This window comes from Arachis hypogaea, chromosome 14 (assembly GCF_003086295.3).
Source record: "Arachis hypogaea cultivar Tifrunner chromosome 14, arahy.Tifrunner.gnm2.J5K5, whole genome shotgun sequence".
In the NCBI taxonomy this organism is placed as follows: domain Eukaryota; kingdom Viridiplantae; phylum Streptophyta; class Magnoliopsida; order Fabales; family Fabaceae; genus Arachis; species Arachis hypogaea.
The window spans coordinates 31,973,482-31,997,754 of record NC_092049.1 but is presented as its reverse complement, the minus strand read 5'-3'; the positions used below and the strand labels follow the sequence as shown (position 1 = coordinate 31,997,754).

The window sequence follows — 24,273 nt, the reverse complement described above, 5'->3', positions numbered from 1 at the left end:
GCCGAGACAAAATTTAGTCTTTCCAAGATCTTTCATCTCAAACTCTTCCTTTAGAGTTTTTATAATTGTTGGAATCTCTTCAGGAGTTCCAATGATATTTAAATCATCAACGTACACAGCAATAATAATGAATCCAGATGCAGTTTTCTTTATGAAAACACATGGGCAGATATCATCATTCTTAAATCCGTTTTTGGCCAAATACTCAATAAGACGATTATACCACATTCGTCCAGATTGCTTTAGACCATATAAAGATATTTGCAATTTAACTGAGTATAATCCTTGTGAATATTCATTGGATTGTTTAGATATCTTTAGTCCTTCAGGGACTTTCATATAGATATCCCAATCTAATGAGCCGTATAAATAGGCTGTTACCACATCCATTAAATGCATATGTAGTTTATGATATGCAGATAAACTGACCAAATAACGTAATGTTATCGCATCCACTACAGGGGAATACGTTTCTTCATAATCTATACCGGGCTTTTGTGAAAAACCTTGTGCCACAAGTCGGGCTTTATAGCGCACAACTTCATTTTTCTCATTTCGTTTTCTCACAAATACCCATCGGTATCCAACAGGTTTTACATCTTCAGGTGTACGGATTACAGGTCCAAAGACTTCACGTTTTGCAAGTGAGTCTAATTCAACCTTCATGACTTTTTTCTATTTTGGCCAATCATTCTTTTGTCGACATTCTTCGACTGATCTTGGTTCAAGATCCTTACTTTCATGCATGATATTTAATGTCACATTATATGCAAATATTTCATTGACAATTATCTTATTTCGGTCCCATTTCTCTCCTGTAAATACATAATTTATCGAGATCTCATCATTTTCACAATTTTCAGGTACCTGAACGTCTTCTGGCGTTAAAATTATATCAGAATTTTGGACAATTGCAGGTGTCTTTACTGTGTCTTTTTCAACAGGAATATTATTTACCTCTTTTCTCTTTCAAGGATTTTTATCTTTGGAACCGACAGGCCTGCCACGCTTCTGGCGTGAATTTGCTTCAATGGCTACTTGTCCTACTGGGACATCATTTCAAATTGGGGCATTTTTCGCTGGTATATAAGATTTGATTATCCTCTTTGTATCGGAAAATGCATCAGGCAATTCATTTGCTATTCTTTGCAAATGTATAATCTTTTGAACTTCTAGTTCACATTGCCCTGATCGAGAATCTAAATGCATCAATGATGATGCATTCCAATTAAGTTCCTTTTCAGGAAGCTTATTCTCTCCCCCTAATGTTGGAAATTTTGATTCATCAAAATGACAATCCGCAAACCGGGATTTAAATACATCTCCTGTTTGTATCTCCAGATACCTTACTATAGAGGGAGAATCATATCCAACATATATCCCCAATTTCCTTTGGGGTCCCATTTTGGTGCGATTAGGTAGTGCAATGGGAACATATATCACACACCTAAATATTCTTAAATGGGAAACATTTGGCTGCTGGCCAAAAGCTAGTTGCATAGGAGAGAACTGATGGTAACTCGTTGGCCTCAAACGAATAAGTGCTGCGGCATGTAAAACAATATGCCCCCAAACCGAGGTTGGAAGATTTGTTCTCATAAGCAAAGGTCTAGCAATCAATTGGAGGCGTTTAATAAGTGATTCTGCTAACCCATTTTGTGTGTGAACATAAGCTACTGAATGTTCAACACTTATTCCATTAGCCATACAATAAGCATCAAAAGTTTGGGAAGTAAATTCACCAGCATTATCAAGACGAATTGCTTTGATTGGATTTTCTGAAAATTATACTTTTAATCGAATAATTTGAGCCAGTAATCTCGCAAACGCCAGGTTGCGAGAAGAGAATAAGCACACATGTGACCATCTCGAAGATGCGTCTATTAGGATCATAAAATATCTAAAAGATCCACATGGTGGATGAATAGGTCCACATATATCACCTTGAATCCTTTCTAGAAATTCAGGGGACTCAAATCCAATCTTTACTGGTGATGGCCTTAAAATTAACTTCCCTTGAGAACATGAAGCACAACAAAATTCACTAGATTTAAGAATCTTCTGGTTCTTTAGTAAATTTCCATGAGAGTTTTCAATAATTCTCCTCATCATGGTTGTTCCCGGATGACCCAATCTATCATGCCAAGTTATGAATTCATTTGGGCTAGTAAACTTCTGGTTTACAATGGCATGTGATTCAATTGCACTAATCTTGGTATAATACAATCCAGATGAAAGTGAGGGTAATTTTTCTAATATAACCTTTTTATTTAAATCATGAGTTGTAATACATAAATACTCATGATTTCCCTCATTCATTGTCTCAATATGATATCCATTTCGGCGAATATCTTTGAAACTCAACAAGTTTCTTAGAGACTTCGTAGATAATAGTGCATTATTTATTATAAATTTTGTTCCTCCAGGAAACAAAATTATAGCTCTTCCGGAGCCTTCTATCACATTGCCTGAGCCAATAATAGTATTAAGATACTCTTCTTTTGGCACAAGATGGGTAAAATATATATCACTTTTAAGAATAGTGTGCGAACTTGCACTATCTGTAAGGCAAATATCTTCAGAATATGTCCTTGCCATTTTTCTTCAAAGACAAATGATAATAATAAAATGAGTAGAAGTACATGCACAGTAAAATTATTCACATGAATACTTAACAAACACATACACATATCAAATTATTCCATCATTGATCAAATAGCCAATATTTCCTTCACAATCCTTAAAGAAATTAGATACATCATAATGAGTGATAGAATTTTCATCATTTGAAGCAAAATTTGTTTCCTTTCCTTTGTCATCCCTTTTCAAGAATGCTTGATAAAGATCAACTAGGTGCCTTGGGGTACGACAGGTACGTGACCAATGGCCATTTCCACCACAACGGAAGCATTTATCCTCAGTTGATTTACTTTACCCATTATTTCTTTCTTTATCCCACTTCTAGTGAGATTCTTTCTTGTGAACATAATTTCTTTTCCTTCCATAATTTTTTTTTGCTACCAAAGTCTTGCCATTTACCTCTTATGGGGTTAGAATTTGCCACATTTACTTCAGAAAATTGGGCGGCGCCAGCTAGGCGCGCTTCATGATTTCTTAAGAGTAATTCATTGTTGCGCTCAACAACAAGAAGGCAAGAAATTAGCTCAAAATATTTTTAAATCCTTTTTCTCGATACTGCTATTGCAGGAGCACATTCGAGGCATGGAAGGTTGAGAAAGTTTTCTCTAACATATCGGGTTTGAGGAAGTATCACATGATTGTACCTTTCTTCAAGGTCTTTCCACAGATCTGCAAGATCTTTTAACGTGGGATATTCATTTTTCAAACATATGTCAAGATGACGACGAAGGAAAATTATGGCTTTGGCTATATCCTTCTGGGATGTATTATTTTCAACCTTAATGGTATCTCCAAGATACATTGAATCAAGATGGATTTTAGCATCTAGTATCCATGATAAATAATTATTTCCAGATATATTAAGAACATTAAATTTAAGATGAAAGAATTTCGACATAATGAAAATTTGTTACCTGGAGTCTTCCTAAAATATCGTTAGAGATTCGTACTGATAACGTGTTGTAATATAAATAATTAAGGAAGATATAATAAATATAAAATAAGAAAATATAAATAAGAAACTCTAGTATTACTATTCACTATAATTACTATCACAATATAATTAATATATTAATATTGTAGTATAAGAAAGAGAAAATAGTATAAGAGAGAGAGAGAAGAGATTGTTGTTATTGATTGATTATATTGTTCATCACGGAGGTTTAACCTCCTATATATACACATAAGGGGTCTTCATTTTCAACTTTCAATTAATGCTCCTTTAATATTCTTCATTCTTGGAATATGAGCTCCACATAGAAAATGGGCATCCACGTCCCATTCTTATCACAACACATTTTATATTTTTTTTAAAGAATTTAATTTTGATAAATTTTATACGTGTATTTAAGGATTTTTTTTCAGAAATAAAATAAAAAATCGATATTTTCTCACACATAATTTTTGAATTTTAATTCTCCAAATACAATTTTTTTTGTTTAAAGCAAGTTCGTCGCACCTCCAACGAACTTTATACAAATTATAGAATTCGCCTTACCTCGGCTAACTTCCTCTAATTTTTTTGAATCTTGCGATTTTAATCCATTATCATCATCTCTAAATAGTATATAGATCTACAAAGAGTACACAAAAATACACAGAGCATGACTTCTTCAAGGATTTTTTTAATTATAAATTAAAAAAATAAGCCATATTTAACAATGGCAACTATTATCATTGTCTCCAAAAAATACACAGGTACACCGGAATAAGCCATATTTAACAAGAATTTTTTAAATTATAAGTCGTATTTTATTTTGAAAAAATTTATTTACATTTTAAAATTTCGGTGTACCTGTGTATTTCTGGAGACGATGATAATAGTTGTTATTGTTAAATATGACTTTTTTTTTAATTTATAATTAAAAAAATCCTTGAAGAAGCCATGCTTGTTGTCTGTGTATTTTTGTGTACTCCTGTATACTGTTTGTAAATCTATATACTATTTGGAGATGATGATAATGGATTAAAATGGATTAAATTCGCGGGATTAAAAAAATTAAAGGGAGTTCGCCGAGGGTGCGGCGAACTTGCTCTAAACAAAAAAAAATCGTATTTGGGGAATTAAAGTTAAAAAATGGTGTTTGGGGAAATATGAATTTTTTTTTATTTTATTTCTGAAAAAAATCCTATATTTAATTATGTAATCTTATGTCAATAAAAAATATAAAATAAAACTGATGTAACTCGAAGATTTTGGAATTTTTTATTTAAATAAATTAAAAAAATATTTTATTTACTGAAATGAATAATTTTAAAAATTATTGTGAAAATACGTAGGACTATTTATTTCGTTTACACTACAGTGTAAACGAGATACGTATAAGTTAAACGAGATACGTGTCAAATTATAACGTTTACAATGTAAACGAGATACATTAAGACAAATTTTGAACAGATATAAAAGGAGGTGTCCTTAGCATTCTCCACATACATTTCATATCTTTTTCTTTTCTATTTTTCTTCCGAAAAATAGGCCAATATGTCCAGTAGTAACGGATATGTGGTTGTGTGTATATCCTAATTGTTGTATCAGGAACAGTGACAATGTGGTGATATTTAAGTGTGATAATCTGTTATTGTTGCGCACCCAGCGCATAAGTTTGCGGTCCGAGTTGAAGAGTCTGATATTGAGTAACCTTGGTGGTTTAGGGAGAAAAAAGATCGGAAAGGTGGAGTATAGGTTGCTAGCATCGTTGGGTAACAGGGTTTTTCGGTTTCATCTGTTTTGAATTCAGGGCGAAGAGCATGTGCGACTCATGTTTGACATCCATGGAAGAATCATGGCGGAACAAGTGATGGAGCTTTCCGTCTAGTTAGGTGATGTTGGTGGCAGTAGATCCGTCCTTTCAACCTTTGTGCAGGATGACCCACCTCTCGCACCACCACCGATTCATGTTACTAGTCCAGTGGAAGACTTGGACGTGGGTGATGAAGACTCCGACAAAGAGTACGTTGCAGATAGCAACGATAGTGATTCCTCTGAAGATGATGAGCAGGAGGAGTTTGTACCAGAGACGCCAGCCGAGGCAACGGTACGCTATGTTTTGCCTCCCCCCACCCGATTTCAGCGCTATCAGATGTACCAAATCACTATCATGCATTGGATCTAGACGCGATGCATGAGAAATCTCTGTTTTTCAATATCGGGAAAGACTATTACAACCTAGACGATGGAGTGGAGTTTCAAATCGACCACAGATTCAGAAGCAGAGCTGCAGTAATGCAAGGTGTGAAGAACTACAGCATTCGCAGAAGTGCTAAGTATCGGGTGGTCAAATCGGACCAATTAAAGTACCATGTGTATTGCCGCCAAACTGCAACTGGATGTAATTGGAGTCTCCGTGTAGCCCTCCGACAGAACCTCGGATAGTGGTGACATCAAGTTTAATTGTGGCGTATTTACTCATTTATGATTATTATATTTGGTGTAGTTTCCAACCATGAATGGTTTATTTCGTCAGGGAGGTCCGGAAGATTGGTGAAGCGCATACGTGTTTAGCACCAGTCATGTCCCAAGACCATCGACAGTTGGACAGCAGCCTTATCTGCAAGGTCATCATGCCGTTGATACAGTCTAACCCATCATGCCATGGCAGGTGGAACGTGTGGGTCTCCGGACGCCAGCGCTCCACGAATGCCGTGATCAGGGAATTGTCAAGGACAAAGTCCCTGAGAGGTACTATGTCGCGGAAGCCAACTTCCCTCAAATACGGGACGATGGCATCCGGTGATGGAAGCGTGTGACTCATTCACCGAAGAAGAAGTAAGTAAGGCCTCTGATAAAAAATAACTGATCACAATTAGAAAAAAATTTGTACACATACATCGACATAACAAACTGAGTTAACTATTATATACATTTATTTCAAAAATTTACATATATGTACTAACTGAATTTATATCAATAAAATTTTTTACGTTAATATTTACTTAGTTAATTAATAAATATTTCCTCAATACGTTACGTAAAATAAAAACATTGACTAAACTAACTAATAATCTAATTCACAAACTTTTACTTAATAATTTAATTTAAGTAATTACAAAATTACATAATTGTTCACTTAATATAAAAAATAACTTTTAGTTCAATAGTTAATAACTAAATTAATAAATTAAGAAGCATGTAACCAATAAATTAACTTCAACGGTTTGAAAATATCTATCCTAATATTTAATATCTACATTAATAATTATATATCTACATTAATAATTATGTAGTTAAAAACTTAATTACAAAAAAATGAGAACTACGTTTCTAGAATTATACCTTATCAATGACATGTTGCTAGCGATACATTTGGCCACCTAAATCATGAATTGTATTTTAGTTCTTGTCAAGTATCATAACCATGGCTATACATATATGGAATAACATAAACGTCATGATAACAAAACTAACTGCGAAGTCGGCTGCCCCGACCGTGCATCTGCGTGGGCCATCTTCGTCTTACTAAAAAATATGGTCAGAAAATGATAGAAGAGAGAAAAAAGTGGTGGAAAGGATGGAAATGGAGCCCAGAACCTCACTGTAAATGCGCGCTGTTTTATGGTAAACAAGATACGTGCAAATTTCTGCGAATTTTCGTAATAATTTTTAAAATTATTCATTTCCGTAAATAAAATATTTTTTAATTCATTTAAATAAAAATTTCTACGATTTTGTAGGAAAAAAATCATAAGTTTGAAATTTATTACTTAGTTTGGATGATTGGTTTAGTGTTTTTCCCCCTCAAAATACGTTGAAGTTTAAGGAATATTTTAAGGTTCCGACAATAAAATAAAAAAAGAGAATATTTAAGGATTTAAATTCTAGCAAGTGATTAAAAAAATTGAAGAGTTGAATCACAAGATTATAGTTTCACGATTATCTAATTATGTATTTTAATTAAATGGAGAGCAGTGGGCAGGCAATAGAAGAACCTACTTTTTTGTATTTGTTGTTTGGGAAGATAAATCATTTTATTAATTAACAAAAAATTTTATACATCTGTTGAAATCCCATGAGATAATCAATTCATCTAACTTAAACAAATTATAAAATTATTATTACAATTGGACAACAAAAATATTAAAATAACATACACTACACATGATACAACATTTCAAAGTCATGTGAACTGTATCAAATATAACACCTAGTCACCTGCTTCAAACATTGCCTTCCGTAACCGATACCAACCCATACATAATGCTTCAACATAACTGTATCCAACCATGGGTGATCAATTTTCCCTTGAATCTATACTGGGAGTTTCAAGAAACGGAAGGCAATGAACACATAAATATGAAATATCCATAGAAATCAACTAAACTCGGTTTCTGATGCCCCGAGCTCTAGGCCTTGGACAAATGTACGGAGGCAACCGTTTATGATACGAGGGGCTGCTCCATCACAAAACCGTTTAGCAAGATCCACAGCCTTCAAAACAAACATACACACATTGGTAAGATATAATGTGTGAAGAAATAAAGAAGGCTAATGCTGGACAGAAGAAGGGTAAAAGAAAAGGATGAACCTCATTGATGACAATTTGGTGTCTTGTATCGAGCACCGTCATTTCAGACATTGCCAAATGAAGAATAGAAAGCTCTAAAATCCTGCCTGCTGGTTCGTTCTGACATGTATCAATAGACAAGATAAATTACTATAAGCATATTATTATATAAGGGATACAATAGAGATAAGATACAAAATTATAGTAAGATATTAACAACTTAATTACAAACGCAGAACTCCCCGAAAAAGAGTTATTTATATATTACATGCAATATCCGCTGAAAATAAGGTGATAAACATGGATTACTTAGTGGTAATGGTGATATCACTATCAATAGGGCATTTGGTCTAGTGGTATGATTCTCGCTTTGGGTGCGAGAGGTCCCGAGTTCGATTCTCGAAATGCCCCAAATTTTTAGATTGTACAAGCCAAGGTTTTTAAAATAGGCTAAGAGGTGAAATCAATATGATTAAAATATAAGGTTAAGCAAATAGTAATCTGCCTAGGGTGACAGCTTGCTTGAGCCTTGACTTTCACAATAGGAGTTTCATGTTCCAGATCTAAAATGAGCACCAACTAAACAAAGAGGAGTTCAAAGATTATTTAATAGATAAAGCAAAAACAGCATACAATAATATCTTTAGATTACTAAATCATTAAAATTATAGATCTCAAAGAAGAAAAATCAATAAAAAAATGTGAAAGCTATATATAATATACATACTAATATGAAATACATGCTTGCAATAAACATGAACAGATAAGTTAACCTCAATTTGAAAACCTACTCACTAAATTAAAAATGAAGTGATGTCATTGACAACAGGGCATTTGGTCTAGTGGTATGATTCTCGCTTTGGGTGCGAGAGGTCCCGAGTTCGATTCTCGGAATGCCCCATTTTTAATTTTGTTCCACTTCATATAAGAGATCATTTTCTTCTTTCTTTTTGAAACTTAAGAGATTTATTTTCTATCATCATCAATGCAGCATATAAAAACATAATAGTTTTGTGACTAGCAATCTGCAGGGGACTCAGTACAGTGTAAATGTGCAAGGCACAAACAATAGAGCAATCAATTTTTTGTTTTACATTACACACGTCCTTTCTTAGGGGACCTACATCCTCTTTTGCAATCGGTTTCGCTACAGAAAGAATTTGAAAGAATTTGTATAGTGTGAACCGCACAGGGGTAACTGGATCGTAATCTGTCTAGCTTAACAAGCTTGCTTAAGCGTTGGTTTTCAATAGGGAGAGCTTCATTTTCATATTCTGGATCTAAAGTAAAGCAGGAGTTTAATTGTATATATTGTATGAAATACAGCTAAATAAACATGAATAAGGAACTTAAAGTCAATTTGAAAAACTACACACTAAAATAGTGATGTTTTGTCATTGGCAACTGGGCATTTGGTCTAGTGGTATGATCATCATTTGGGTGCGAGAGGTCCCAAGTTTGATTCTCGGAATGCCCCATTTTTAATATTTTGTTCCCTTCATATAAGAGATCTATTTCTTCATTTTCTTTTTCCTTCTTTTGGAACATCAAAGATATCTGTGTTCTATCATCATATCAATTCATCATACAAACTATAATGGTTATGTGACTGCCAATCTGTAGGGGACTCCGTTGTGTGTAAATGTCCAGGCCAAGATTTTGTATAGTGTGAAGTGTTCAGGGGTAACTGGATCTTAATCTCCCTAGGATGACAGGTTTGCTTAAGCCTTGGTTTCCAATAGGGAGAGTTTCAGGTTCTGGATCTAAACTGAAGCAGGAGTTTCATTGTATATAGTACATGAGATATAGCTAACAAATAAACATGAATAAAGAAGTCAAAGTCCATTCAAAAAACCACACACCAAAATAATAGCGATGTGATGTCATTGGCAACTGGGCATTTGGTCTAGTGGTATGATTCTCGCTTTGGGTGCGAGAGGTCCCGATCGGAATGCCCCATTTTTAATATTTTGTTCCCTTCATATAAGAGATCTATTTCTTCTTTTTCTTTTTCCTTGTTTTGAAACTTCAAAGATATCTATGTTCTATCAGCATATCAATTCATCATACAAACTATAATGGTTTGTTTGACGGGCAATCTGTAGGGGACTCTGTTCTGTGTTAAATGTGCAGGCCAAGATTTTGTATAGTGTGAAGCATTCACCGTTAAGTGGATCATAATCTGCCTAGGTTCACAAGCTTGCTTAAGCCTTGGTTAATTGGTTTTCAATAGGGAGAGTTTCAGGTTCAGGATCTAAACTGAGGAGTTTCATTGAATATATGAGATACAGCTAACAAATAAACATGAATAAAGAAGTCAAAGTCCATTTGAAAAACAACACACCAAAATAATAGCGATTGGCAACTGGGCATTTGGTCTAGTGGTATGATTCTCGCTTTGGGTGCGAGAGGTCCCGAGTTCGATTCTCGGAATGCCCCATTTTTAATATTTTGTTCCCTTCATATAAGAGATCTATTTCTTCATTTTCTTTTTCCATGTTTTGGAACTTCAAAGATATCTATATTCTATAATCATATAAATTCATCATACAAACTATAATTGTTTTGTGACTGGCAATCTGTAGGGGACTCTCTTCTGTGTAAATGTGCAGGCCAAGATTTTGTGTAGTGTGAATTGTTCAGGGATAACTGGATCATAATCTGCCTAGGTTGACAAGCTTGCTTAAGCCTTGGTTTCCAATAGGAAGAGTTTCAGCTTCTGGATCTAAACTGAAGCAGGAGTTTATTTTATATACTATATAAGATACAGCTAACAAATAAACATGAATAAAGAATTCAAACTCAATTTGAAAAACTACACACCAAAATAATAGCGATGTGATGTCATTGGCAACTGGGCATTTGGTCTAGTGGTATGATTCTCGCTTTGGGTGCGAGAGGTCCCGAGTTCGATTCTCGGAATGCCCCATTTTTAATATTTTGTTCCCTTCATATAAGAGATCTATTTCTTCATTTTCTTTTTCCATGTTTTGGAACTTCAAAGATATCTATATTCTATAATCATATAAATTCATCATACAAACTATAATTGTTTTGTGACTGGCAATCTGTAGGGGACTCTCTTCTGTGTAAATGTGCAGGCCAAGATTTTGTGTAGTGTGAATTGTTCAGGATAACTGGATCATAATCTGCCTAGGTTGACAAGCTTGCTTAAGCCTTGGTTTCCAATAGGAAGAGTTTCAGCTTCTGGATCTAAACTGAAGCAGGAGTTTATTGTATATACTATATAAGATACAGCTAACAAATAAACATGAATAAAGAATCAAACTCAATTGAAAAACTACACACCAAATAATAGCGATGTGATGTCATTGGCAACTGGGCATTTGTCTAGTGGTATGATTCTCGCTTTGGGTGCGAGAGGTCCGAGTTCGATTCTCGAATGCCCATTTTTATATTTTGTTCCTTCATATAAGAGATCTATTTCTTCATTTTCTTTTTCCATGTTTTGGAACTTCAAAGATATCTATATTCTATAATCATATAAATTCATCATACAACTATAATTGTTTTGTGACTGGCAATCTGTAGGGACTCTCTTCTGTGTAAATGTGCAGGCCAAGATTTTGTGTAGTGTGAATTGTTCAGGGATAACTGGATCATAATCTGCCTAGGTTGACAAGCTTGCTTAAGCCTTGGTTTCCAATAGGAAGAGTTTCAGCTTCTGGATCTAAACTGAAGCAGGAGTTTATTGTATATACTATATAAGATACAGCTAACAAATAAACATGAATAAAGAATTCAAACTCAATTTGAAAAACTACACACCAAAATAATAGCGATGTGATGTCATTGGCAACTGGGCATTTGGTCTAGTGGTATGATTCTCGCTTTGGGTGCGAGAGGTCCCGAGTTCGATTCTCGGAATGCCCCATTTTTAATATTTTGTTCCCTTCATATAAGAGATCTATTTCTTCATTTTCTTTTTCCTTGTTTTGGAACTTCAAAGATATCTATATTCTATCATCATATAAATTCATCATACAAACTATAATTGTTTTGTGACGGGCAATCTGTAGGGGACTCTCTTCTGTGTAAATGTGCAGGCCAAGATTTTGTGTAGTGTGAATTGTTCAGGGATAACTGGATCATAATCTGCCTAGGTTGACAAGCTTGCTTAAGCCTTGGTTTCCAATAGGAAGAGTTTCAGCTTCTGGATCTAAACTGAAGCAGGAGTTTCATTGTATATACTATATGACATACAGCTAACAAATAAACATGAATAAAGAATTCAAACTCAATTTGAAAACTACACACTAAAATAATAGCGGTGTGATGCAATTGGCAACTGGGCATTTGGTCTAGTGGTATGATTCTCGCTTTGGGTGCGAGAGGTCCCGAGTTCGATTCTCGGAATGCCCCATTTTTAATATTTTGCTCCCTTCATATTAGAGATCTATTTCTTCTCTTTTCCTCTTTCTTCTCTTTGAAACTTAAAAAGAGATATTTGTTCTATCATCGTATCAATTCATCATACAAAAACATAATGGTTTTATGACTGGAATTGTGCAGGGGACTCTGTCCAGTGTAAATGTGCAAGCCAAGATTTTGTATAGTGTGAAAGCATTCAGGGGTAACTGGATTATAATCGGCCTAGGTTGACTAGCTTACTTAAGCCTTGGCTTTAAATAGGGAGAGTTTCATGTTCTGGATCTAAAGTGAAGCAGGAGTTTCATTGCATATAGTATGTGAAATACAGCTAACAAATAAACATGAATAAAGAAGTCAAAGTCAATTTGAAAAACTGCACACTAAAATAATAGTGATGTGATACCACTGACAACTGGGCATTTGGTCTAGTGGTATGATTCTCGCTTTGGGTGCGAGAGGTCCCGAGTTCGATTCTCGGAATGCCCCCATTTTTCAAAATTTTCTTCCCTTTGTAAAAAAAATAATTTTTTATTCAAGACTAATAATATTAAGTGTTAACTTCTACTAGGAGTTGTTTCATGTTCAGATCTAAAAATGAAGAAGGGAAAGGATGGCCTGTAAAAGGGGAAAGATGGCATCTCTCAAAAATCCCAATCATTGACACAGTCCTTCTTTCCATATAGGTCGTGAACCAAAGAATATAAGTAATTTGCAGAAAAACAGACTATTTAATCTCACAGATAAGAAGAAAAGCATCTTGTATTTTATATTAGAAACCATCCAAATTTCACGGGCTTATAGTTTATAGCTTTTATGTTCAGATACAAAAAGTAATCTCTTGTATCAACTGCAATAGATAGAAGATTTAACCAGAGAATGGAGGAAGCAAAACAAACAGCACTGTATAATGTATTATAAAACTTCGTTGTACTTTTGCATGAGATATTCTTTTTCTCATTCCCTCAAATAGAAATCCTTAAAACTATTACTTGTTCCCAAGGATGATCAAACGCAGGAAGGAATAAATAAAGTTAATCATCTACCCTTTTCTTAATACATTGTCCCTTCTTCCTAAAGATGTTCAATGTGTCACATGGATGAATAAGTAGATCATGATTAATAAGATATAAGTTTTCCAACTGCCAGAAGAAACTATGAATAGTACTTGCATGAATTTTGAAAGGGCCGGGGATAATAAATTGAACAGAAGAGTTATTATTCCATACCTTCCAATTTTGTGGGACAATTTCGTTAATGACATCAACATTAGCATCCCATCTATCCCTCGCTGCAACTAATAATTTCCTAGTGAACCTGCAAATAAAGCATGGTCTTACATTATTATCCTCCCTCACGGCATTCACACACTTAGGAGCAATCAATCTTGCAATGTTAGGAAGGAGGGGAGAAAGAAGAGATACAAACTAGAAGCTTTAGCTAACATTTCAAGTTTGATATAGCACTATATGAAAATGTTTTACCTCAATATCAGTTTGTTGTATACTAGCTTTGGAGGAGCTGCAAGGACTTCAGCTTCTGGCATGTGGAAAACATGTTTTAAACAGTTTGGAGATGGCAGCAACAAAACAAAATATAGAAACTGAACAGGAAATAAATGCAACATAGCCAGGTGAAAAGTTCCCTGGGCAAAATGTGAGAGAAATAATGAAGGCTGTGCTGAATTTATGAAAACTCTTACTTTATACCATAATTGTAAAACTTTCACCAGTACTTGGTGCCTGAACGAAAAGCTGTTAAATAAAAAGTTGCCGTGCTTGAGTGCCAAAGTTCTAATTCACAGAGGGTTTAATGCCCACATAAACCCTTATACACACATACTGTCAACAACTCAAAATAAGGAAATAAGGGTGTGAGTGCGTTTGGTTTGCATTTTCATTTTCAGTGATTTCTATTTTCAAAATTTTGTGAAGAAAAAAGAAAAAACAGGAAGTGAAAACAAAACAAAAAAAGGATTTTACTGTTTTCGGTGTTTTCTCTTTTTTCTTCACAAAATTCAGAAAATAAAAAATACTGAAAATGAAAACAGAAAATGAAAACGCAAACCAAACGCATCCTAACATTTTGAGAATAGCTTAAGACATGCATCGGATACTTGGATTGCTAAACATCCAAACTACTGCAGCAAGTCAGCAACAACCAAGTTAAACTGCTATTTACATTGAAATAAAAATCCTGATATTGTATTAATGTATTTTAGTGATGTGAACATGCTAGACTTTCAACATTGAATTATCATAAGAAATATCAAGGTGGTTAGCTACTGATGCCTGGTTTTAAAGCAACATTAAGAACCAGAAAAGAAATATAAACTTTTCACCATGAAGACTGATTAAATTGCACATTCACAGTAAATCAAAATGATTGCCTTCTTTTCCAGAGCCACAAAAAGTGTGAAGATTAGATATCAAATCTACAAATCACGAAAATACTTGATTTTACAATTCTGGCAAACAACTTAGAAGTTATGACAAGCATGTTCAACACAATTCAATTTCAATGCAGCAGCGAGAATTTCACTTCCAATATCTATATTGAGTTATTGACAATAACAAAAACAACTACTGCTAGTTTAATTTTAGGCCACAGGCAAGCTTCAATTATCTTTTATCACTGTTTTTTAATTTTTAAAAAGAAAGGGAAAAAGCGGGAAAATGCTTTGAACAATTTTTACCAACAGCAGACTCCTTCTCAATGTCACTTAGCAATTCATTCTCTTCTTCAACAGATTCAACAGTAACAGGTGGCCCTCCAAAACTCATATGATTATACTTCAACAACTTCTCCTTGTCAAAGTCATAACCGGGTTCTGAAACCAACCAAAAGTTAAAAAACAAACACATTCCACTCACAATACTCAACCACATGACATAACCATAATTCAAGGTCCCAACTTCAAACCAAACAAAACGCCAACCGTTACCTCGCCGCTCATTCATCCGTTTCTCGAACAATCGAACCGGGTCCAAACCTTCCAAGCAAGAAGCATAAATTATAGACCTAAAATCGCAACATTCCAAAACAAAAAAAGCACTTTGAGAATCAGAATTTCAGAAGCAACACGAGTAAATAAATAAAATGCAAGGAGAATAAACTTGGAGTGATTTCAGTTTACAGAGCAAGTTCTCTGGCGGCTCTGGGGCTGCAGAACCTGCCGGTCTTGTCGATTTTGGGCAAAGCGGAAGCGGCAAAGGAAGAGGCGTCGGTTTTCTCCGAAACGGATGCGGTTTCGTGGAGAGCGAGTGCAGAGCTACGGTGTGAGTTTCGAGAGGAAGCTGTCAAGACGGTGCGTTTGGGAGTGGAGAGGGTTTTTTGGAAGTGATTAAGTGAAGAAGGGAAAGTGAAGCGTTGGAAGAGAATGAAGTTATTGTTCGGTTTGGTAGGGGTTGGAGAGGATAGGGGTAGCAAGGTTCCCTCCATTGCAGCTAACGCAACTTGCAAGGGGTTTTTCAGGTTCCAAAGTAATTTACTAATTTTAAATATCTCCCGACATTCCTCAAGCTCCTACTTTTTATAGAGTGATAGGCATGATTTTGGGGGGTAATGCTAATATTGAAAGAAAGTTAGATACTCTTATAATTTTTTAACTAACTCCAATTAAATTGGATTTTTTTTATTTAAATTATTTAAATATATTTTTATGTGTAATTTATAATGTATTTATGTATTTGTATTAATCTTACATATTTTGAGTACCGAAGAACCAAAACCTAAAAAATCACAATTCAAATACTCTATATCTAAGATATAAACACTTTGAAAACATGTGCATAAGTCGGGTGTATTGTATCTAGGATACTGCCTTAAGTAATTTTCTGGCATTGTATCCGAAATACCACCATAATAAGTATGGTGAGATAGTATTTGGGGTACGTGCTTAAATAAATAGGAGTCTTTACACTTTAGATACATAATAGAAAATATTTATATAAGTAACTTTTTGGCTCATCCATTCTACATCCATCTTTTTATTCTTTCTTTCTTTCTTCAAAAAAGAAAAAAAAAACAAACAAAAAAGGCTAGTAATCATTTTTTTTGTGAATGAGTAAAATTTGAGTACAATTTAACTGCAATGATGTGCACTTTCTGTGTTGATTCTCTAGATGTACTTAAGAATGTCATCTTGATCAACATAGGAGCAATTGGTTCGAAGGAGGTTGGTCAAGTAGTATATAGATTCCTATCAGCGTTGGCTAGTGGAGGTCTTAATAATATGACGTTTTAGGTTGAAGCCGATAAGCACGTTAGTATAATGTTTGATGTGCATGGTAGACTAATGCCACAACATGTGACGGAGTTGTATGCAAAGATTCGTGACATGATTAGTGGTTTTGGGCCATCTTCTTCAATATCCCATGTAGTCCCGGTCTTGGCGAGGCCAATTCACTTTGTTGATCCGCAGGATAGTGTTGACGTAAAGTTGAGCTAGTCTGATTCAGATTATGTTGTCGACACCAGGTCGTCCAACGATAGTGAGCCATCAAGAGAGTATGTGCCGGATACTCCAGGTGGTGGAGATGTTCGATTTCTTCTTCCTCCCCTGTTGATTGTTCCACAGTTATCAGAAGTTTTCAGTTTGTATACGATGCAACTAGAGGACCCTTTTAATTTTGGCGATGATGAGGATTACAACTCAGATGGAGAGATAGAATTTCGAGTGGGCCAATAGTTTAGTAGTAGAGATGTTGTTCTCTTGGCAGTGAAGAATTACAGAATTCGAAAAAAAGCTGAATACAGGGTCTTGGAGTCGGATAGGCTAAAATACCATTGTCGATGCAAGTAATCTTTCGCTGGGTGTCCATGGAGTTTTCGTGTAGCACTTCGACAGAATCTGAATTACTGCTAAATGTTGTATTATCAGATTATAGAATTAAATTAATGTATATTAGGGTATATCTTAGATGTTTAAATTTATGAGTTCTCTTGTAGGGAGGTGCGGAGGTTTGGGGGGCACATACTTGTTTGCCTCCAACTACGTCTCAAGATCAGACTCAATTGGATGGCAGTTTGATTTGCATTGTTATCCTACCAATTATATATGTTGATCCATCTATATCCATCCCAGTGTTGCAAAGTGCAGTGCAACAAAGTTACATTTCAAGCAATCATATCAAAAGGTGTAGATGACAAAGCAGAAGACGATTGCTCAGATTTATGGCGATTGGGAAGAGTCGTATAACAAGATTTTCATTCTGTTACAAGCTTTGTCCGATTGCCTTCTTTGTACCATACATGATTGTGTCGCAGTTCCACACTACAATGAAAACATGATTGACAGAAATTTTAGCCAGCTTGATAAGGTGTTTTGGGCCTTCTCCCGTGTATCGAAGCTTTTAACCGTTTGTTTCGGTCGACGGGACACATTTGTATGGCAAATACAAGGGTGTGTTGTAAGAACCCGATTTTTGGTAAACATATTTTTCTGGTTATTTTAAAATTTATTTCACAAAATCTCGACTCACGGCCCAACAAGAAATAGTGAGGCTAGCCCAATGATAAAAAAAATTAATTAAAGAAAAAATAAAAAATTGAATAGAAAAAGACCATTAATAAGGTCAAAATTGACTTTATGAGGGTAATTATCTCCTAAGTCAAGTTTGACTAATAAATAATAATTATTAGCTTACCATTGGTTTATTTTTCTCACTAGAGTCTTTTTGAGCTGGAAATTCACTTTTAGTGACGGTTTTGCGTGTGTTGAGAAAAACTCTAGTAACTGAAAACCTCAAAATCAGTGGTCAAAATAATTTTTACCCATCTAAATGTGCCTCAAGATTTATTTTAGTCATCCATTCATTATTTACTCCTTTAAGAATAAATATTAGCCATTAATTATTCTACCATACGGTAAAAGTTACCCGAACCGAATTTTCAGCTAGTATTCCGCAAACAACTCTTAGAGACTCCAAATCTTCTTGCTTGCTACCCAAGTAACTTAGCCTCCCTCTTTTCACCCCTCTTTGTTGTATTTTTAACTATGAGTAATTAACCGCGGTTAACTGCAGATAAACACGTCATTATGATGCTAACTGTGTTTCCTCAAAATCACGCCCCTTCTCTCTTGCTATCAGCCAATTTATCTCTAATTTTTTCAGCCCTCTTTTACCACATTTAACTAGGTTAGACTTCAAATTTTATTTAAGACAATTACCAAGCAAAAATTCAATAACATTTTACTATAAAGAGAGAGATAAGAACTGTGAGTGAGAGAGGAGAAACAGAGAAAATTCTGCACATACTACCTGCATTTTCAGCCCCTTATCTCACCATTCATACACTATTCTTCAAGTGTTCTTAAAGGACTCAAACTATACAAGCACAAACTCTTGTCCATTTTCGCCAATCTTTGCGTTTATACCGAATTTCGGCTAGGTAAACTCTTGTTCTTTCTCCTTTTCTTTTTCTTCTAAAAAAATAGTATCCATGATGAATCCTTACTCTCTTCCATGTATAGAGAACTCCTCTTGAAGCACCCATGGAGCACGCCTAAGGAGTTAAGGAGTTTCGAGCTCACAGTGGTTGAATTTCGACGTTTTGCGACACTTTAGGCCCAAAAATGAAACTCACCACCACCAGCTGTGTTTTTGCCCTTGTATGCATGTTTTCTAGTGTGAGAAAGGTTTACTAACTGAATTACATAAGAGATAAGGTTTAGGATTAGTTAGAGTATGGTTGTGCTTATTTTCGGTACTTATATGAGCCACTTTGTGATGAATTTATACTTGTTTTGAATTTCTAGAAATTTGTGAGTTACCACTGTTTTGGCTTACTAAATATGTGTAATATACTGTTGTATCTCTGGATTTTGTGTGAAAACATCCGGAAGCATAGAAGCGCTTGGGGTTTAAGTTCAAGCTTTAAACGTCACAAAAAGTGAAGAAAAATATAAAAACTGCACCTCTGAAATTTTCAGTCACTAAGAGCACAAAAATTATGATAGAAAAGAGTTAAAAGGTAGCTAGAAAAATAGTTGCAATCCTATAAAACAAAGACGGAAAGGTAAAAAGGGTGTTATGTGATGCGTGAGCATCTTATCTATCTTTTCCTTGTGAATTTGCACTTGAATTGCTAAGTTTAATCAAAATTTAAATATCTTTTAGCCACTATGGATGCTACTTTGAGTTGTGTACAATTTTATTTATTTCAAGTAGCATTCGGAGGGATTTGACGGAGTTTTGTAGCAGAAAAGGGAGAAAGCAAATGATGCTGTCAATCCTGACTTCCTTGCACTCAAACCGGAATAGCTTGAGCTACAGAGGTTCAATCGACGTAATTCCAGTAGCATTGGAAAGCTAACTTCCAGGGCTTTCCAACGATATATAATAGTTCACATTTCTTCTCCAGCAACCTCTGCATCCTTCATGTTGAACTTGGTTCCTGCCAAGTTCAGCGTGGATTTGAGAACTCCCAGGGAAGCACTCGCTGCCTTCTCCACGCTGAACTTGGAAAAAGCCAAGTTCAGTGTTGATTCAAAGGAACACGCTAAAGACCACGCTGCCTTCTCCACATTGAACTTGGAAAAGGCCAAGTTTAGCGTGGAGCTTAATGAATCCAATGGTCCCCACGCTCCTCAAGCCTTGCACGGATCAATCAAATTAATTTTGATTCAACTTTTATTTATAATTAGGAAAATATATTATTTTAGTTTTAGAAAATATATTTTACATTAATTAGGATTAGATATAAAAGGAAAAAGAATCAGCCCTTCGGACTCCTCTTCTCTTCTACCTCATTCCGCAATTTACAGTTTTTCTGAATCCTAGTTTTCTCTCTGAATCATGAGCAACTAAACTTCCACTGTTAAGGTTAGGAGCTCTGTTTATTGTATGGATTGATACTATTATTTTTCTATTTTAATTCATGTATTGATTTATAATTCAAGAATTATTTTCGTTATTTATCTTATGAATTTGGGTGGAACGGAAGTATGACCCTCTTTCTAATTGAGTTCTTGTATAACTTGGAAAAGCTCTTTACTTGAACAACAGCTTGAAAACATATTTTCCTAAATTTCTAATTATCTGTACTTAACAGGATACGTGACATATAATCCTCTTATATTTGGGTAATTAGGATTTCTATGACATATAAACTAGAATTGAACTTCACCCTCTAATTGGAATTAAGTGACCAAGGAATTGGCGGTTGATGAATTTTAGAGGAGACTAAAAAGGTCTAAGGAATTAGGGTTTAGTCACATATAGTTTGCCATGAATTAAATCTTGCATGATTAAAATAGTTAGTAAAAAAAGTCAATCCGAAAAATAGATAACTCTGAAGCCTTAACTGTTTCTCCATATATATTTTTCACAACTTGTTTACTGCTTGCTTTCTGATATTTTCAATTTACTGTTAATGCTTTTGAACACTCAAACACTATTTTCTATTTGTCTAACTAAGCCAATCACTCAATCATTGTTGCTTGATCCATCAATTCTCGTGGGATCGACCCTCACTCACCAGAGGTATTACTTGGTACGACCCGGTGCACTTGCCGGTTAAACCCTAAACCCTAAACCCTAAACCCTAAACCCTAAACCCGGGGATTGATAGTAATTAACAACTACTAGTTGTTTGATTGGTTAGATTAGGCACTTTAGTTTTAATTTTACATAATTGTTGCTTTATTATTTTCGAAAACAAAATTAGCACTAATATTTTCCTCTTTTTTTCGTTAGCACCCCCTCCCTAGTTTCGTTTTCTTTCTCTTTTCTTTTATTATTTAGTTTAAAAATAAATAAATAAATAAATAAATTAGTACTAATATTTTTTTAATTTCTAAAATTAAGTTTGGTGTTCCCTAGTTATTTTTATTTTAATTTTCCTGTTTATTTTTTTTTAATTTTCAAAAATTTTCGGCTTTAATTATTTAGTTGTTTTATTTTATTTCTTTTACACAAGTTACCTCACTGGGAATTCTCTGCACTCTGATGTAGAGATTTCCATCTTTTGTTTTCTTTTTTCTATTTATGAGCAGGAATAGGGACAAGGAACCTCTATTAGACTTTGATCTTGAACCTGAAAGGACTTTTAGGCGGCGTTTACAACAAGCAAGACTGTACAAGGCTGCAGAGTCCAACATGGATCATAATCATGCTGCTAATGCCAATATGGCAAATCTGAATGGGAATGAGGAACCTAGAAGAGTGCTTGGCTCTTACACTGCTCCTAATGCAGATCTTTATGGAAAAAGCATTGTGGTGCCTCCTATAGCTGTAAACAATTTTGAACTGAAGCCTCAGCTTGTCACTCTTGTGCAACAAAATTTCCAGTATTATGGACTTCCTCAGGAAGACCAGAATCAATTTATTTCTGATTTTCTGCAGATTTGTGATACTGTGAAGACCAATGGAGTGAATCTTGAGGTGTACAAACTCATGCTCTTCCCATTTGCTGTGAGGGATAGAGCAAAACTGTGGTTAGATTCTCAGCCCAAGGAGAGTCTGGATACTTGGGACAAGGTTGTCACTAGATTTCTGACTAAATTTTTTCCACCTCAAAAGCTGACTAAGTTAAGGGTGGAGGTTTAGACTTTCAGATAGAAAGAAGGTGAGACCCTTTATGAAGCTTGGGAGAGATTCAAGCTACTTACTAGGCAGTGCCCTCCAGACATGTTCTCTAAATGGACTCAGCTGGATATCTTTTATGAGGGTTTATGTGAAATGTCCAAGATGCGCTTGGATAATTCTGTAGGTGGTTCTTTGCACATGAAGAAGACACCGGGAGAGACTATTGAGCTTATCGAATTGGTTGCTAACAACCAATACTTATATTCCTCCAACAGGAATCCTTTGCACTCTGAGACCTCTCAAAAGAGAGGCGTGTTGGAAGTGGAAGCTGTTAATGCTCTTCTTACTCAGAACAAGTTTATGTTTTAGCAAATAAATCTACTTACTCAACAGTTGAGTGGAATGCAAGTTTCAGCTGTCAACACTCAGAATGCACCTCAAGAGGTCCCTTATGACATGACAGGTAATTTTGTGCAAAATGATAATTATGATTATGCTCAATCCTCTTTTGAACAGGTCAATTATATGGGGAGTGGTCCTAGAAATCCCAACAATGATCCATACTCCAAGACCTATAATCAAGGGTGGAGAAATCACCCAAAATTTGGGTGGAGAGATCAACCTTAGAGATCTCAGAATTTCAACAATAATTCTTAGGGCGGTTTCCACAGAATAATCAAAATAACCACCAATTTCAGTCTCATCCACAACAACCACCTCAGTAGGCAAATTCTCAACCCCAACAAGATTCTAATTGGGAAATGATGAGGAGTTTTCTGCAGGAAACCAGGGCTTCCATTAGAAACTTGGAGGTGCAAATAGGCTAAATAACAAATACCTGAGAGATCTTCAAATACATTTCCTGCTGATACAGTGGTGAACCCAAGAGAAGATTGCAAGGCTATTCAATTAAGAAGTGGTAAAGTAGCTGGTTCTGAGACCAAGGTCAATGAGGAGCTAGTTGAAAAAGAAGCTCCAGAGGAGAAGAAGGAAGAAATAGAGCACGCCCCTCCAAAGCATGCAGATAACCCATTCCCTGACTCTCTTCACTCTTATCCTACATTGCCAAGGACTCCTGAATACAAGCCCAAAATGCCATATCCTCAGAGGCTTCATAAGGCTTCCAAAGACAAGTAATTTTCTAAATTTTTAGAAGTCTTCAAGAAGTTGTAGATCAACATTCCTTTTGCAGAGGCTCATGAGCAAATGCCTCTTTATGCTAAATTTATGAAAGAATTGTTGACTAACAAGAGGAATTGGAAGGAGCAAGAAACCGTGGTGTTAACCAAGGAATGCAGTGCTATTATTCAACATACACTTCCTGAGAAAATGCAGGATCCAGGGAGCTTTGGGATTCCTTGCACCATTGGAGATGTCACCATTCAGAGAGCTTTATGTGATCTTGGAGCTAGCATCAATCTCATGCCACTTTTAGTGATGAAAAAGCTTCAAATTGAGGAGGTAAAACCCACTCGTATTTCTCTTCAACTTGCTGATCTTTCTATTAAATTATCTGTGGGTGTTGTTGAGGATTTACTTGTGAAAGTAGGACCATTTATTTTTCCTGCTGATTTTGTTATATTAGACATGGAAGAGGATGTAAAATACTCTATTATTCTTGGTAGACCCTTTTTAGCTACAGGAAGAGCTCTGATTGATTTGCAAAAGGGTGAATTAACCCTGAGGGTCAATGAAGAACAGGTGGTCCTTAATGTTTTTGAAGTTCTCAAGCACCCTAATAATTCTGAAGGGTGTATAAGAATTGATGTTATTGAACCACTTGTTCAAGAGGTACTGGAAGCTGAGGTACTTGATGATATTTTAGATCCTATTTCTGAGTATGAATTAGTTAAAGTTGATGATTCACCACCCCAAAAGGAGCTGATGAACACGCCAATAAAGGAGGAGGAAGTCCCTAAGCTTGAGCTCAAACCTTTGCCCCCTTCTCTGAAATATGTGTTCTTGGGTGAAAATAATTCATATCCAGTGATTATTAGCTCTTCCCTAAAGCCCGAAGAGGAAGAGGCGCTTATTTTAGTGCTCAGGAGCCATAAAACAGCTCTTGGGTGGACCGTTAGTGATTTAAAGGGGATTAGTCCAACCAAGTGTATATACAAGATCCTTCTTGAAGATGATACTAAACCAGTTGTGCAACCACAAAGGAAACTCAATCCAACCATGAAAGAGGTGGTCCAAAAAGAGGTAATGAAATT

General features: G+C 35.3%; 1 protein-coding gene and 8 non-coding genes across 10 annotated transcripts; 7 read left to right on the top strand and 2 right to left on the bottom strand.

Moving 5' to 3' along the window:
• Positions 1-7,557: 7,557 nt before the first annotated feature.
• On the bottom strand, positions 7,558-16,120 carry LOC112741926 (uncharacterized). Of its 2 annotated transcripts, XM_025791113.3 has the most exons (7): positions 15,667-16,120; positions 15,475-15,551; positions 15,226-15,360; positions 14,015-14,069; positions 13,760-13,847; positions 8,163-8,261; positions 7,558-8,065 (listed from the first exon to the last, which is right to left on the bottom strand). In XM_025791113.3, exons 1-7 carry the CDS (start codon positions 15,969-15,971, stop codon positions 7,949-7,951), a joined length of 876 nt encoding a protein of 291 aa, XP_025646898.1. In that variant the 5' UTR covers positions 15,972-16,120; the 3' UTR covers positions 7,558-7,948. The 2 variants fall into 2 exon arrangements, with proteins under 2 accessions (XP_025646898.1, XP_025646899.1); XM_025791114.3 differs by lacking the exon at positions 15,226-15,360 and having other exon boundaries at positions 15,667-16,061.
• Positions 8,481-8,552, top strand: TRNAP-UGG (transfer RNA proline (anticodon UGG)). Its single transcript has one exon. It is a non-coding gene; the product is annotated as a tRNA-Pro (tRNA).
• TRNAP-UGG (transfer RNA proline (anticodon UGG)) lies at positions 8,970-9,041 on the top strand. Its single transcript has one exon. It is a non-coding gene; the product is annotated as a tRNA-Pro (tRNA).
• Positions 10,509-10,580, top strand: TRNAP-UGG (transfer RNA proline (anticodon UGG)). The gene has a single exon. It is a non-coding gene; the product is annotated as a tRNA-Pro (tRNA).
• Positions 10,998-11,069, top strand: TRNAP-UGG (transfer RNA proline (anticodon UGG)). Its single transcript has one exon. It is a non-coding gene; the product is annotated as a tRNA-Pro (tRNA).
• TRNAP-UGG (transfer RNA proline (anticodon UGG)) lies at positions 11,964-12,035 on the top strand. Its single transcript has one exon. It is a non-coding gene; the product is annotated as a tRNA-Pro (tRNA).
• TRNAP-UGG (transfer RNA proline (anticodon UGG)) lies at positions 12,453-12,524 on the top strand. Its single transcript has one exon. It is a non-coding gene; the product is annotated as a tRNA-Pro (tRNA).
• Positions 12,948-13,019, top strand: TRNAP-UGG (transfer RNA proline (anticodon UGG)). The gene has a single exon. It is a non-coding gene; the product is annotated as a tRNA-Pro (tRNA).
• Positions 16,121-22,060: 5,940 nt separating the features above from the next.
• LOC112745364 (small nucleolar RNA R71) lies at positions 22,061-22,164 on the bottom strand. Its single transcript, XR_003173296.1, has one exon. It is a non-coding gene; the product is annotated as a small nucleolar RNA R71 (small nucleolar RNA).
• Positions 22,165-24,273: the final 2,109 nt, after the last annotated feature.